The 14,694-nt window shown below is 45.2% G+C and overlaps 1 protein-coding gene across 1 annotated transcript in view; it reads right to left on the bottom strand.

The window, feature by feature from the left end:
• The window catches only part of TYW1 (tRNA-yW synthesizing protein 1 homolog), a 111,233-nt gene that overhangs the window by 9,259 nt on the left and 87,280 nt on the right, over positions 1–14,694 (bottom strand). Inside the window, exon 15 of the mRNA XM_009276393.2 lies at positions 7,030–7,197. Coding sequence (XP_009274668.2) covers positions 7,030–7,197 — 168 coding nt within the window. The remainder of the gene's footprint in view (positions 1–7,029; positions 7,198–14,694) is intronic.

Genomic DNA, 14,694 nt, shown 5'->3' with positions numbered 1-14,694 from the left:
AAAAAACCAAAACCAAAATACTTTTTTGAAAAAAGACTTTTTTTTTTTTTTTTTAAGGGAAGTAATGCATTCAGACCCTGCAAACATTACAGTCCCTGCACCGCCTGAGCACTTAAACACAGAGGGATTTAAAAAAAACCCCACTACTAAGCTCCATTTATATTCTTTCCCGAGAAGAAAAGTTATCTCTGAATTATCTTTGGAGAAGCAGTCAGGATATCCTCAGTCTGTTTTTCAGTGGCTTTCCTTGAAATACTTTCTTTGCTTAAATATATTCTTTTGCTATTAAGGAAAAGCACTGTTCTGGGGAGACAGTGTGGCTTTGCACACAGGTCTTAAGCAGTTTTATTTATTTTTAATTCCATGCTTGCATATCTATGGTCCTGAAACCCAAAAACTTGTTTTCAAGTATCCGTGCAGCCTCCTGCCAGCTGTGCAGACTGCCTGTGTCAGGCCGGGTGAGCTCACAGCCCACAGGGTCACTGAAGACCACTCGTCCCACACGGGCTTATATTAAGAGTATTTAGAGAAAAAAAAAAAATCTGTAGTAGAAATGCTCCTCTCCTTAGAATCCCTGGCAGCAGCTGGAACAACTCAGCAGCATCAAAACACTATATGTATATGTGAATATATGAATACAAAAATAAATCCATCCCGGCTGATTTTACACCGGCCGCAGCTGGCCATGTGGCAGGGCAGGAGTTAACACCCATCACCCCTTTTATTTCCTCTTACATTTTGATTGTCACCAAAGAGACCAGGGGACACTTACAGACCCCAGGTCTGCTGCAGCGTACCGGTCCTAAAGAAACAGCACAAAGCTTGCAGAGAATCGCTCCGTGAACCACATCCCCACATTCGGTGGGGTAACATACACATCTGGATTTTCTATAATGGACAGAAGTCTCATGAACTGTCTAGACGGTGCAGCTGGGCTCTTGCAGGCTGCAGGAATTTAAATACCACGGCAGCCGAGGCCGTGTGCGAAGCTGGACGGGTAGGTTCAGCCCGCTCTCACCATGGCTGATTTCCCAGTCTTTACCTTTAGGACTCCCCTTCTGAGAAATAAAATCACATCTTCCCACTCCACTTCGCTTCCCAAGGTCGCTTGGCTTAGAAGCATTTAAGACTGCTAGTACCCGAAACAGGAGATGTCCGAGTAGAGGGTAATGCCATGTCAAACGTGTTACTCGGGAATTAGTTACCGCTCCAGATTTGCAATGCAGCAGCTTTCAGCTACTGGTTTTCTATCGCTGGTCTCCACCGTCAGCCACTTCTCTGGGCTCGACATCAAAAAGGCAGCTGGAAAAATGATCTTGATGGCTCCAGTCCTGAGCTCCTTAATTTAAAATTTGAAGACAGCCCATCATTGCAATAAACAAAACAGCTTTTACACTTTCACACAGGGTATTATTAAACAGGTCATATGTAATGGGAGTGCAAAGCACTTGCATTACGCAACTGCTATGACTCTTTTCGCCACCTGCCAGTATGAAGCTTTCCAAGTCAAACAAATAATTCACTGAATTATTACACACAGTTTCTCACCTAATTAAGGCTCACAATTATTTAAGGCTCCCTTTGTTTGACAGTGGAAGTGACTGAGCTAGAGTCACTCAGGAAAAGAAGAAATATTGTAGATAAGATTAATCTTAACAGGGTCATATTACTTGTTAAAAAGCTAAAAAACTTTTCTTTTTAATTACCAGTAGTAACCTCAGGCTTTAGGGGGAAGAAGTTAAGATTAAGCTGGTTATTAAGTTACAAACGCGTGCAATAGAAGGTCATAACCAATCCAACAGGACACCAGGCACACAGAGGCGAGAGTCTCACTACATCCCATGTCTGTGGGGCTGAACGAAAATCCGCACAGTGACGCCGAGCCCCGGGAATAACCGAGCTTTAAACCCCTCAGCAACTTCGCAGACAGTATCTATGAACAGCTAACAGTACCAAAAGTTTCCATCAATTTTAGACGGAAACAAAAAGTAGCCTTGTAGTTATACATTCAGTGACTTAAATAAGTGCTCATTAGCAATCAGACACGTTAAAGCAGACGAAACACCTTCCAAAGCTGGCAACGAGAACGCCTGGAAATGGGATTCGCTATTATGTTTCCCAAGAGAGTGAAATAAAAAGGCGACACCAAACCAACGCTGACCCGACCCGTGCACTGCTGGGCGGACACCGTCCCTCGCCAGCGCCGTATGGCCCTACGCCCGTGGGACCGTTCCTCTGCAACTTGTTAGCTTCTATTTATTACATCTAATCTTGCCTGAGTTATTCTAAAGAAAATATTCGTTATTGCAGATTTTTTTTTTTAATCCCTACCCGCTGCAGAGCAGAACATCTCGTCTGCCAATTAAACCAGGGCTACATCCAGACAGTTTTAATTCCAATGGATGAAAAATGGATTACTTTAGCACAACTGTGATCTTCTTTTAATAACTAACAGATCAAGCACAGCAGAGCCACCTTCCTATTTTGAAGGAGACAAAGGAAAGGGAAAAAAACCTTCAGGAAACTAACATTTCGTACTCACACCTGCACTAAGGCTGTTCTTTGGCTACTGAGACACCTCGTCCTCAGCTAGGGAGCAACCCCATCCCCTGCGTTTGCTGCAGACACAGGGACATTGCACCTATTTGGTGACCTTCTAACACGAAGCAGCAACCCAAGTTTGTTTTTCCCCTTGCACTGTAATGCTGTCACGGGTACGGGGTAACTGATGGGCGAGCAGGCAGAGAACGTGATCCGAATTCTGGATCTGGGATGCTAGATCGCAAGGACAGCTTATACTCCCCAAATGATTTGCAAGGCAGGAAGGAAATAAAATGTGATGGACTATTTTTCTCTAATATAACCCTTGTTAGTCGATCTGCAGCTGGTAGTTAAGTGCTTCCTTTTCCTCCCTAAATATAGATGAAATGCTCAGCATGGAACAACTTCAACGCCTTTCACCCAGCCTCTTGAGCCTTCTGCAAGTGCAGCCAGGACGCACGTGAAGCCTTCACGTCCCACCCAGAGCCCCCACGGTACAGGCATGGGCGGTGCTGGAAAACCCAGTGGGAAGGAAAAGGCCGATTCCCTCTTTGCTGGGAAGATTTCTTGGTTGATGGAGAGTGATGAGCACCTTTGTCCAGGCTGCTATCCCCCCCCAACTCATTTCAGTTCAAACTGCCTGTGACACCTGCCTTGGAGGTACCCTGTGTACCCTCGGCACTGCATTTTGGTTATGAGAAATGAAATGATTACAGGGACCTTCCTAAAAGCATCCGCCTTGAGTCATTTTGTGGATGCCAGGCTCACCCTGCCACACTGGAGAACTCAACGCTAACCCAGACCACATCCACCAGGGAAATAATCCAGCTGGTGAGGGACAAGGGAGGTCCGGGGCACAGGACTGCATCCGCACCACGAGGGAACATCTGGATCCAGGGTATGGACTGGGATCTGCTTGTGGAAGTCAGGCGTATCTATTTATTAAGGCAAAAAAGGATGATGGCAGCCACTTTTCTGAGCCCACCAGCCATTCATTTCACCCTGTTAACCGAGACCTCCGAAAAGAGCAAAAAGCGATGGGATTTCAGGACTATTCCCTGTGCTATGCACGGCTAATTGACATGGAAATCAATCCCAGCATCACAGGGAAGAGGCAGGGATGCTCACACGTACTAGCAGACTTGCTAAGGACCAGACCGAGCAGCAGCACACAATACAAATTGCACTAACAAGAAACCCGCGGCTGTAAAGCAACAGGGAGAACGTGGCTGGAAGACAACCCGCTTGCAAAAGCGAGGTAGATGTTTAAATGAACGCAATAGGAGATAATTGGCAGGCAAGCGTTTCGACACAATGGAGTGGGTGGTAAACATACGCGCAAAGCAAATTCAACAAAGCAGGGCAGAGGGTTTTATTCTAGAAATTACCAAGTGCTAACTTTCATTCAAAGAAGTCTTTGCTGCAAGGCAGCTGCAGCACATTCCCCCTCCTTAGGCACTTGTTACGGTCGTCTCGAGGATACATTTATTGTTACAACCCAGGAAAAGCAGCCACCTAAGGTCTCTCTCTGGAAAAGGTTACTTGAATTAACTGTTAAATTATAAAGTTGCTGCTGTCTCTATCTCAGCCAATTAGTTCAAAAGCACTGTAATAAATTAGATTTTTTGTACCATGGTGTTTATAGGATTTGATACAAAGCAAATGTAATTACTCAAGAATTTAGCACTATTGCTAAAGAAAAGAATCAAATGGGATGGAGCCAAAACACACCAGGCACCTCTCAAGGAGAGATGGAAACCAGCGTGCAGGGGGGAGCGGAAAGTTGGGAGGAGGATGCAGAAAAGACAGGGAAGAGAAGCCCTCCCACCCATGGGAGCCCAGATCAAGCCAAGGGAGGGCTGCACTCAACCCTGGCTGTCCTCGCTTGTCCTTCAGGTTTAGGAAGCTGATACCCAGTTGGCCCAAAAGAAGTGGAAATATCAGTAACTAATGGTTTTTCAGGTCACGGTGAGTGGGGCGCAGGCGTTCTGTGTTATTTTTTAGGGCTCTGTGAAGGGTAACTGGAAAACAAACATTTTACTGTAGGGCTTCAGCTAATGAGACTTTTCAAGCTCTCCTGGGGTAGCGCAGGAGTGCCAGATCCAAAGCTCTCCAAGGTTAAGTGTGACACATCTCACTTCCCGAGACTGACCGAGTCCTGAAGGCTTTCGCAAGCACCAGAAAGGCACTCAGACACCAGGAACCCACTTCTGGTCAGCAGGGGAAAAAAAAAAGGGGGATGTGTGTGTGGGAAGAGACTTGGAAGCTTAACGGTAGATTTTTAAGACACTGAAGTACCCCAAAAATGCAACAGCTCCTATCTCTGTATCGCCTCTTGATTTCCCCAGAAAATAACACCAGACGTACAAACCACAGTTTCCTCTACCTAAAATCCCTTTTTCTACCTAAATCCCTAGCCTTAAGAGACTTCAGAGTCTAAGTCCTAAATTATTATTCAGCAAGTAAGCAGGTGCCAATCAATGCAAATCAATTTCTCCATAAATCAAGGAGCAGAGGCTGCAAGGAAGATGCATTATTTCTCTGACATTTCCAGACTCTTTCGTACAGGCTGGCATTTCAATATTGGCGTTTAAAATTATTAATATGAGCATTGTTTGAACACCTCAAAACTCAGACCTAGAAGAACACACTGAAATAAATCACATTTCCTAATGATTTTTATTACCGTCTTCCTGCAACTCCTTAACTTTTTAAAGAAACCTTTGATTTTGCAATTACTCACTCAGTTTGATTGTTCCCAGAGTACAGGTTTTCTGCAAATAATATACACTGACAAATTTTATTCTCCACTGGAGCCTGAAATTCAGAATTAAATGTAATAGAAATAAATTTATTTTTTATTAGTTATTTTAGTACCGAGTATAGATTGTTTCCAAAAGACGCCCTTTCCTAATGGCTTTGGAAAGCAAAGCAGCTGTTGAATTCCTCCTGGGCCGGTATCAATCTATTCTTGTTACTAACGGTGTTACTTAAATTATGCATCGATAAGTTAGGTGGCAATCTGTTTCCTTTCTTTCCCTGGGCCCTTCACCTTAGAACGGAAAAGAATATTTTGCATTTAGGGATTTGCTCAGGCACAGTTGCCAGTGGCAACCACCAAGACCGAGACTGTAAATAAAGCAACTTTAAGGTGAGTTAAAACAAAAATAGTGCCAGGTATCCCGTTTTTCTCTGCTCCTTTACAGCTGCTCCCATAAAACCGCAAATTGCAAAAGCAAGCAACGGTTTTGGAACTGTGCAGAAGTTTTCAACGATGAGATTCTAACAATTTTCAAACATGGATTTGAAATATTTCAGATCTTTTGCAAGTGGTGATGTTAACCAGTTATTCCCTGTGCGTGCTGTGAATCACCTCGCATGGAAAGCCCTGCACCACCACTCACTAAAACCAGCTCCCGTTTAAGCGAGGGACACGAGAGCGCTCGTGACTTCAGCAAACACAAGCGAAGAATATGCAGAGAGCAAAATCATCACAATTAGCATAATAAGTAGCTGCTCCATCAGTTGCCTAGCTAGCACATTATTATACATTTTTATTATCTTCCTATTAAGCTTTTCTGAAGCTCAGAAAGCCAAATTGTACTTGATATTTTTCATATCCTGCATCCTTTAAAGTTAATTTTTTTTTTTGGCATTTCATTTGTATTTCAGATTGTGTCGATGGTATTTACGAAGGAACCCAAGTTTCAAACAATACGCTTTACACACACACACAGGCTGCTGAGACATGCTTGGCCTGCGAAGCACGCCAGTAGCGTAAAGGGATGCTGGAGCAGTGTCAGAAGGCAGCACCGCTACCTCTTCTCCACCATTAGGATGCAGAACGCGTATAATTGTTCTAACTGCTTCATTTATCCTGCAAAACAGTTTTGCAGAAGGGCAGCTCCAGTTCAAAGGAAAGCATCCTCTGTTAACAGCCACATATCAATGTCTCTTGCCAAAATTATTTCTCCAAAGGAAGAAAAATACATTATCTTAACTCTGGTTGAAAGGAAGGAGGTCTACGGTTCTGGTAGGTATCACAAAGGTCCAGAAGAGGAAAAACACAACCCTAGCCTATTCTGGCGTAGCTTCCTTAGCAAGCTGTCTATACCACTGAAAACCATCATGAAAATATAGAAACAAGACAAAGCCAGCTGACCCACCTAAACAAGATTTGTTCTTGCTCTTCGCAAAATGCAAAGCGAGTGTGACAGAGCACAGGAGATACTGCACTGAACTCCTCCTCGAGCTGTTAAATGCTTCTTGCCTGGATTGCCACGGTAGCGCTGTGTGTTGTCACGAGCAGCTGCGACCTGCAGCAGCTTCAGTAACTATTCCACAGCGCTCTAATACATGCTACGCTTTCCCCCCCCAAAAAAAATATCCAGCTAACTCTAGAGAGAAAACATGTTGGAACAAGGCAATTGTGCAACACTTCCAAGGAGAAGATACGGTGCCTGGTCTCACACCCTGGCACAGCCTCACCTTCTTGTGAGCTATCAGGAGACAGTTCGAGTGTTCGTGCTCGCACGCAATTTCGTAGTCGGGGATGAGGTCGGCCAGCTCCTGGACGAAGCGCACCACCTCCTCGTGCCAGGGGACGTTGGCCATGGTGAGGTTGCTGGCCGAGCTTTCACCGCAGTACGTCACGCCCTGAGAAGAAACATGGAAACCGTCACTGTCAGCTTAACCCTTCACAAGCTGGCACATCAGCCACAGCAAACCCTGAAAACGGTCTGTTTTGTCCCCCTTCACCCTGTATCTTATGGAAAGGTAACAGATTTGGAGATGGCATAAAAAAAAATTGGTGTCTCCCTCAGTGACACATCACCAAACTACTGTGTGCCCAGGCTTCCCCAGCAGTAAAACACAGGTTAGTCTTTATCCTGGAAAGTAGCTTTAAAAGCATTCCAATGGAGGATGCTCGTGCTCCTGAGCTACCAAGGAACCTTTGAGAAGGTCACTTCATTTTGAAACGTGACATGCCTGGAAGAAAGTCTCACGAACAACCAATGCAACAAGTCAGCGTGACACTTTGAGATATCTGTCCTACGTGCTGCAGAGGTAAGGACCTCTCCCCTTCCAAGCCAAGGCTGCGATTTCTGCCGCTGTCCTCTAGTATCCACACAAATCTCGTTCCAGGATGGTTTTACAAGGGCCTACATGCCCTCCTCCCTAACTGTGCCCAGGGAAGCTCCCCCAGCTGTACAGTGCTGGCTCTCCCTGCTTCCAGCTGTTCAATTTAATTATGAGAGAATTAAAACTGTCTATTTTAGCTACAGACGATTGCTGTAACTGCCCCAGACCAAGAGCATTTTGGCAGTCAAGATGAAGAGACAGTCCCTGCACGCTGAAACCCATTTTCTGTCTTCCCCATGGTGCCCACGCAACGAGACCCAGGCAACCGTAACCTGAGGCTCTATGAATATGTATATTGGAGATTTTGAGTAACACAGTTTTATTCACGTGATTGTTTGGATCTTGAGATCTCAAGGTTCTTCCCAACTACTGGTCGTTTTATAGAAAAATTAAGATACTCCCAGTTTTGTTGTAAGAAACGGGCATTTGTAAAGTATTATGCATCCATGTGCAGATGGGCTGGGCAGAGTCCCACCGGGCAGCGGTGCCCAGACCAAGCACTGGCAGAGACGTGGCTTATTAGGAGAAAGGTGCAGGTGCAGATGCTGGCAAGGTAACGGCAGCTTGAGCCCAGAGAAGTGGCAGATTTCTTTTAAACGCCTTTCCTTCCAAAGAAAACGGGGGGAAAAAAAAATACCTGCAAGGGTGCAAATCATCCTGTTCTGTGCATACACAAAGTGTATGATTCTTGAGAGCACAAAGAGCAAAATCACTAAAAAAAAAATTAAATGGCACAAAAGCGGAACAAAGCAGAAGATGCCTGTGAACCTTGAGATCTTCTGAAGACAAGTGCTAATTTTTAGGTTCCAACGAGAGGGATGGAATTGGGCTTTAAAGGTGCAGAAATGGTGAATTTGCACGGTCTGGTGCCACATCACCCATTCCCTTCTCTAAGACACATTTGCTAAATCAGAAGCAACTCCACGGGGATGAAAGCATCTTCACTGGGGGCAAAAAGAGAGTTCCCCCAGAAACAACAGGGCTTTGCTTCTGCCGCTCTGCTCTAAGCTGTTCTTCTGCAGTAGCCAAGCACCTAACGATCCTTAACGAAGCCAGCAAGTCAACACCTCTGGGAGGGACTCTCTTTTTACAGCCTGGAAAAAAGGGAGACAAAGATTTGCACGGGGCCATGGGGGAAGCTGTCGGGGAAGAAGGACAGCTGCCCTGGACAGCATCATGGCACTGCTGAAACCTCATCTTCCTAATCCAGCCTGCTTCGCTGCTCCTCTCCACGGCAGCACTGCTCCTCTGACTTCCAGTTAGGACAAGACTTACAAAACCATAAGAAAATTTCAAGGCTAGAGGAAGGTGCTGCTCTTTGCTCTTCATTCACTCTTTGGGAGGCAGAAGTACCCCAGTTGCTCAGCAATGAGCTCACTGGTTAGAGGCGACCACGAGAGCTGGTTTGCTGCTGGCTCTGCTGCTACCTCCAGCAATTCCCTCCACCAAGACCCTCGATGCCGGCATGAAAGGATGAACACGAAGCCTCACGTGGCCAAGTGCTTCTAGAAACCAGGTGGAGAACTCTGCTCAACCTCCTCCATCTAAAGAAACATAAGTCACCAGTTTCCAAGATTATTCTTTAATTCTCTGGCTTGGTATCAGCAGCTCTGTTCTCACATGGAGGTCTGCAGGCTGCTCACCAAGTGCCTGTCGGGGGGGTGGTAGCATTTTAACGAAGATATTGAGCATGCTCCTCCCTGCTTTTCCCCCCCAGACCTCACCTACAGGAGAGGACAGCTACAGCGACTTCCAGGCATTCAGCACTCCAGACCCTTGTTAAAAAACAAAAATAAATAAATAGAGATTGGGGGCACTTGTCCAAACAGCTCAATATCCTCCCTGGATATCGAGGGCCATGAGCTAGATACAAAAATAACATTGGCACAGTAAAGCCAGTGCAAACACAGTCAGTAAACACACAGATTATTTTTCAGGGCTGAGTACACGAGCAAACACCCCAAAATATAAAAGGCATTTATAAAAACTCCCTCCAGCTCATCTCACTCTTACCATCTTTTGCTTAAATTAATTCAGTAAATACTGAGAACTGTTTGGAAAAAAGTCCGTCTCTGCTTGCGCCTCCCACACATGCAGAGGGAGGGTGAAAATCCAGGCTTAAGCTGATGCTGTAGAAAAACTCTTATTGTTTACTGATGACTAGAATTGACCTGATGACATTAAAAAGCAGCTTGTGTTGTTTTGGTCAAAAGCCACCAGATCAACTGAGGAATTTCTAGAATCCTACCACTCCACAAAGAGTCCGTACTGCTTTGTGAAACGCTGAGAACTTAAGTAATTGCCCCAGAGCGAACGTCCACAGGAAACATCGAGGGATTTTTTTTTATACGATTGATCTGCACTGATGGCAGATCTCCCACCCAATGTCGTCTGCCAGCCAGAAGGCCAGCACCATTGCTCACGCACCCCCAAAGCCCCATCGCTCCTGCTCTCCCCTGACTTGGCAGAAATAAAGGTCACGCAGTGCTGGCATGTTGTACCATCTTTTGCTTAAATTAATTCAGTAAATACTGAGAACTGTTTGGAAAAAAGTCCGTCTCTGCTTGCGCCTCCCACACATGCAGAGGGAGGGTGAAAATCCAGGCTTAAGCTGATGCTGTAGAAAAACTCTTATTGTTTACTGATGACTAGAATTGACCTGATGACATTAAAAAGCAGCTTGTGTTGTTTTGGTCAAAAGCCACCAGATCAACTGAGGAATTTCTAGAATCCTACCACTCCACAAAGAGTCCGCTCTGCTTTGTGAAACGCTGAGAACTTAAGTAATTGCCCCAGAGCGAACGTCCACAGGAAACCGAGGGATTTTTTTTTATACGATTGATCTGCACTGATGGCAGATCTCCCACCCAATGTCGTCTGCCAGCCAGAAGGCCAGCACCATTGCTCACGCACCCCCAAAGCCCCATCGCTCCTGCTCTCCCCTGACTTGGCAGAAATAAAGGTCACGCAGTGCTGGCATGTTGTATCTGCACCCAAAAAAAAAAAAAAAAGCTAGTCCATGGGGTGGGAAGTACCCAGCACGTGCGGGCTGACGTGACGAGCGCTACGAGCATCCCTTGGGCAGAGCACGGAGAGAAGTTTCCCACCGCACATCAGTCTGCAAAGCTCTAACTCACTAGTGTGAGCAGGCAGGAGCACGAGTCTTTGGGGAAACAGCTTTTCTGATCGTTTTCTGGAAGCACGCTCAAAACTAGTCGCTACTTTAGAAGCGGCATTGTTCAAAAGACACCTTCATCTCAGATTTAATTGTATTAAGTCAGCAGAGATACTGGGTTCTTGCTCCAGCTCCCTTCCCAACCACCCGATACAGCAAACGGACCAAAGGAGAGCGTGTCGGAGGGGGACACGTGTTCCTGCTGTGCCCTACACAAAGCCAAGACACAAGCACTGCTGGTTGGGGTGATTTACTTGCAACAGAAGCTGAGGTCCTCTGGGTCGCTGCAATACCCACCCCCTGCAGCAGCCAGCTCCGTGCCCTGCGATGATCACTGGTCAGAACTTGAGGTTCTCCTACACCCTACTCCACCCAACTTCAGCCTCATCATTTTGAGATCAGCTGCTCTTAATTTGGAGATTTGATCACTTGAACCTCCTGAATTATTAATTTAGTCTTGGCCATGACCTCAAATTCGCTACTGCCTTGCTCCATCTTTAATTATGTTAGTAAAATTCTCATAAAATAGCTCAGCAGTATGCAGCTTCCTGAGATGTATTTTTGCTTATTTCTTTCTTTCCAGATAAAATTCTTTAAAGGCTCATCCAACTGATTTAACCTGTGGTTTCGCAACACAGGTCTCAAACCCACTGGCACCCAAAAGGGCAAACTCACACAAGAAACGGCTTTTCTTCCAGACAAAAGCTCAACTCCTCTGTACCTCTCTAGGTGGTTTCATCACCTTTGCTCTTCGGCTGAGCTGTTTTATTCCAGTCACAAAATCCCATCAAGCACCGGTCTTTAAAACAGAGCGCACACAATTTTATGGATGATTATGTTTTGCGTTCTCGTGTTCTTCACAGAGGAAAAACATTTCTACTTCTTTTAAATGGCATTTGCATCCACGCTATGTTTATGGCACCTGGTCCCAGCTGATGCTGCACTCCCAAGACCTAATTCACCTACATTAAAGTTGAACATGTCATGTCCAGCAATAAACAGAGACAGACCCCTTGCAAACACTTAAAATTAGAGCAAGGTAAACCACGCAGTGCTTAAATAGGGCTACAAAAGAAACAGACTCATGCTAATTAGAAACTGTACAAGTTGTGGAAGCAATTAGTCTCTCGCTGGTAAATTTATGAGGGACTTCCTCTATTAATCTGCCTCAAGCAAAGGATATTAGAGCCGCGCACCATAACTCAAGAGCCAGTGTGGAAACAGGTTGACTGTGCACAGCTGCAGACAAGTCGGGGGAGTGCTGAACAGGGAAGTACATCAATTTTTTAGCCCGGCTCTGAAAGTCTGAAAAAGATTTTAAACGTTCTTATATTAGAGCAGCCAGCCATGCAAATAATAGGATATGTATCTCCAAAGCTCAGCTGTATAGACGCGGCTCCATACAGCAATATTTTCCCTGCGTTCATTATACAGATTATGATTTGAGCAGCATGAAAAATGTATGACTACAGAGGGGGAAAATTCTTAGGAAGCTACAACATGACTCATTCTTTTAATAAACTTCAAAGATATCATTTACAAGCAAAGAAAGCGCAGAGGCAAATGGAATAACTAAGTGCTCGGATGGCTGATTAATTCACAAGCACAAATCAATGAAAATCAGCTTAGCAGCACACCGAATGAAAGCACATCAGCTTTCAGCTTCCCCAACTTCTTAAAACTTGAGTTAATTAACAGTGCTGATACCACTTAAACGTGAACAGTTGATTAGGGCGGTCATGTTATATTTTTCAGTAATACACGAAGACAGTTATTAAGACATCAAGTATTAAAAAAGGAAACCATTCTATTGTACACCCTGAGCTCTTACACCAACTTCCCTGCAATAGCAACATCAATGATGCTGCCTCTTAATTAGTCTTTAATAAGGGTGCTTTTAGCATCCTAATCATGCCACATAGCTTTGGCCAAATACCTTGAAACGCAGAAGCCTTCTGAAAAGCATCTCAGCTATTCTTGGTTATGCCGGTACAAATCCAGAGCAACCGCGCTGGGCGTGCTCTGGATTTCCATACTGCCGTAACGGAGCCGAGCGTGCACAACTGTATTTAAGCAACGCCTTGTGCCAAGATTATCATCGCTGCAGCGAGAAGCACATTTCTTCCACTGCGATCTGGCTCCTTGCCAGAGATCCTGACAGCCAGCAATCATTTTAATCCACAGGGCTACGAAGGAGAGATTACTGGGGAACTAAGTATGACAGCGCTTTGTTTCTCCACTCTGAAACTCCAGGCTTCCCAACTTAATTACTGAACAAGAGAATTTTCTTAACGCCTAGCCCACAAATTATAAATTTGTTTAATTGACGCTCGTGTGAATTAATAGAAGAACAAAGTGTCAGCCAAGCTGCTGAGTGACAGAGCCACTGTTTAAAAACTGGGGCAGCCCTGACCCAAGACAAATGTAAAAAACCTCAAATGACATGTTGATAGATTGCACCCTCTGCAATAAAAATGCTTATGATCCAAGCATCGGCATTGTCCAAATTATATACACAAGCTCTCATGCACGTCTGCTCCTCGCTGGAGTGGATTCAGGCTCGTTGGTTGTTTTTAATAATCACTTTCAAGTTGATTTAACAAAAGACATCGGTTTATTTGTGTCAGTTAAATCTGAAAAGCAGGAATGGAAACGGTTAGTTACGCAGCACAACCCCAATATTTAACACCAGCTCTCCAGATGCACCACACGTATGGCTACATGCAGATCAGTGCTACAGCAGCCCATAAATCTTCAGCAGCTCCCTTGAAGTCAAAGGAACTCCTCCTGTAAAAGCTAAACTCTGAAATGCTGGTCGCAGCCTTTCATTCCAGCTCTTCAAAATGAGCCATATAGGTATCGAGAGAGAAATGGCCGCTGTTAAATCACTCAGCCCCTGCTCCTCATGCCCTGTTAAAGAAAGATTGCAGAGAGGGAGGTGGGAGGAGTAGAAAGACTTAGACTAGAAGGCAAAGAGGTGAATTTTCAGCCAGTGACCTGCTTTGCTACGACCCAATCCTACCCTGCCTCAGTTTCCCCAGCTGCAAAACACAGTACATGGTGCTAGCCCTCCTCCTGCAAGCAAGCACTCAGAGCCACGGACAGAAAGTTATTATTTACAGACTGTTATTTGAGCACAGCAACACTGGGCCATCACACACAACCAGTCTCCATACACTATTTTCTACAGCTTCCCTCGGTCGTATCTAAAAGCCTCACAAGCCTAATGCTATTTCCATGCCCGCTTTCCACTTATTTTGGATACTAAGCTTTACTGAAACACAAAAAATAGATGAGAACAATCCATTTTAACTTGGATTTTCATCAGGCTTACGTTTGCACCCAAGCCCACGTTTGTAGCCACGTCCAGTGCTGGACTGCAAAAATTCCTCCTCAAATTCAGAAAGGTATTTGTATCAACACAGGTTTGGATGAAAGACTGACTTTTCGATGGAACCGTGTGGCAGGGTCACTTGGAAATTCAAAATTTAATCATTCACCTATGCTTGCAATGAAACTTGTTATCAAGCCTTACTATGTACTCACAGGATGAAAAAACCCACTGATGTCAAACCAAACTCCTCAGACACATCTACTAGTAACTTGTAACCTTTAGCTGGATCAACAGAAATAGCAAGCTGGGTCCCTGCCTCTGTCACCCAGACGCTAATAACAAACGGAGCCGCTTTCAGCAGAGGCTGCTCAGGGCCCACCCGAAGGCATTTTTCCACGGCAGTCCAGGGCACCTGGGATTTATCCAGCAGAGCCAGACCCCTCGGGTGCCCAGCTGCCCCGCGGCTCTCCAGCACGCCTGGGAGATGGGGAGGTGGCACAGC

This window comes from Aptenodytes forsteri, unplaced genomic scaffold (assembly GCF_000699145.1).
Source record: "Aptenodytes forsteri isolate BGI_AS27 unplaced genomic scaffold, ASM69914v1 Scaffold209, whole genome shotgun sequence".
Taxonomy (NCBI): domain Eukaryota; kingdom Metazoa; phylum Chordata; class Aves; order Sphenisciformes; family Spheniscidae; genus Aptenodytes; species Aptenodytes forsteri.
Note: the sequence above shows the minus strand (reverse complement) of the source record. Positions and strands in the feature narration are given on the sequence as shown.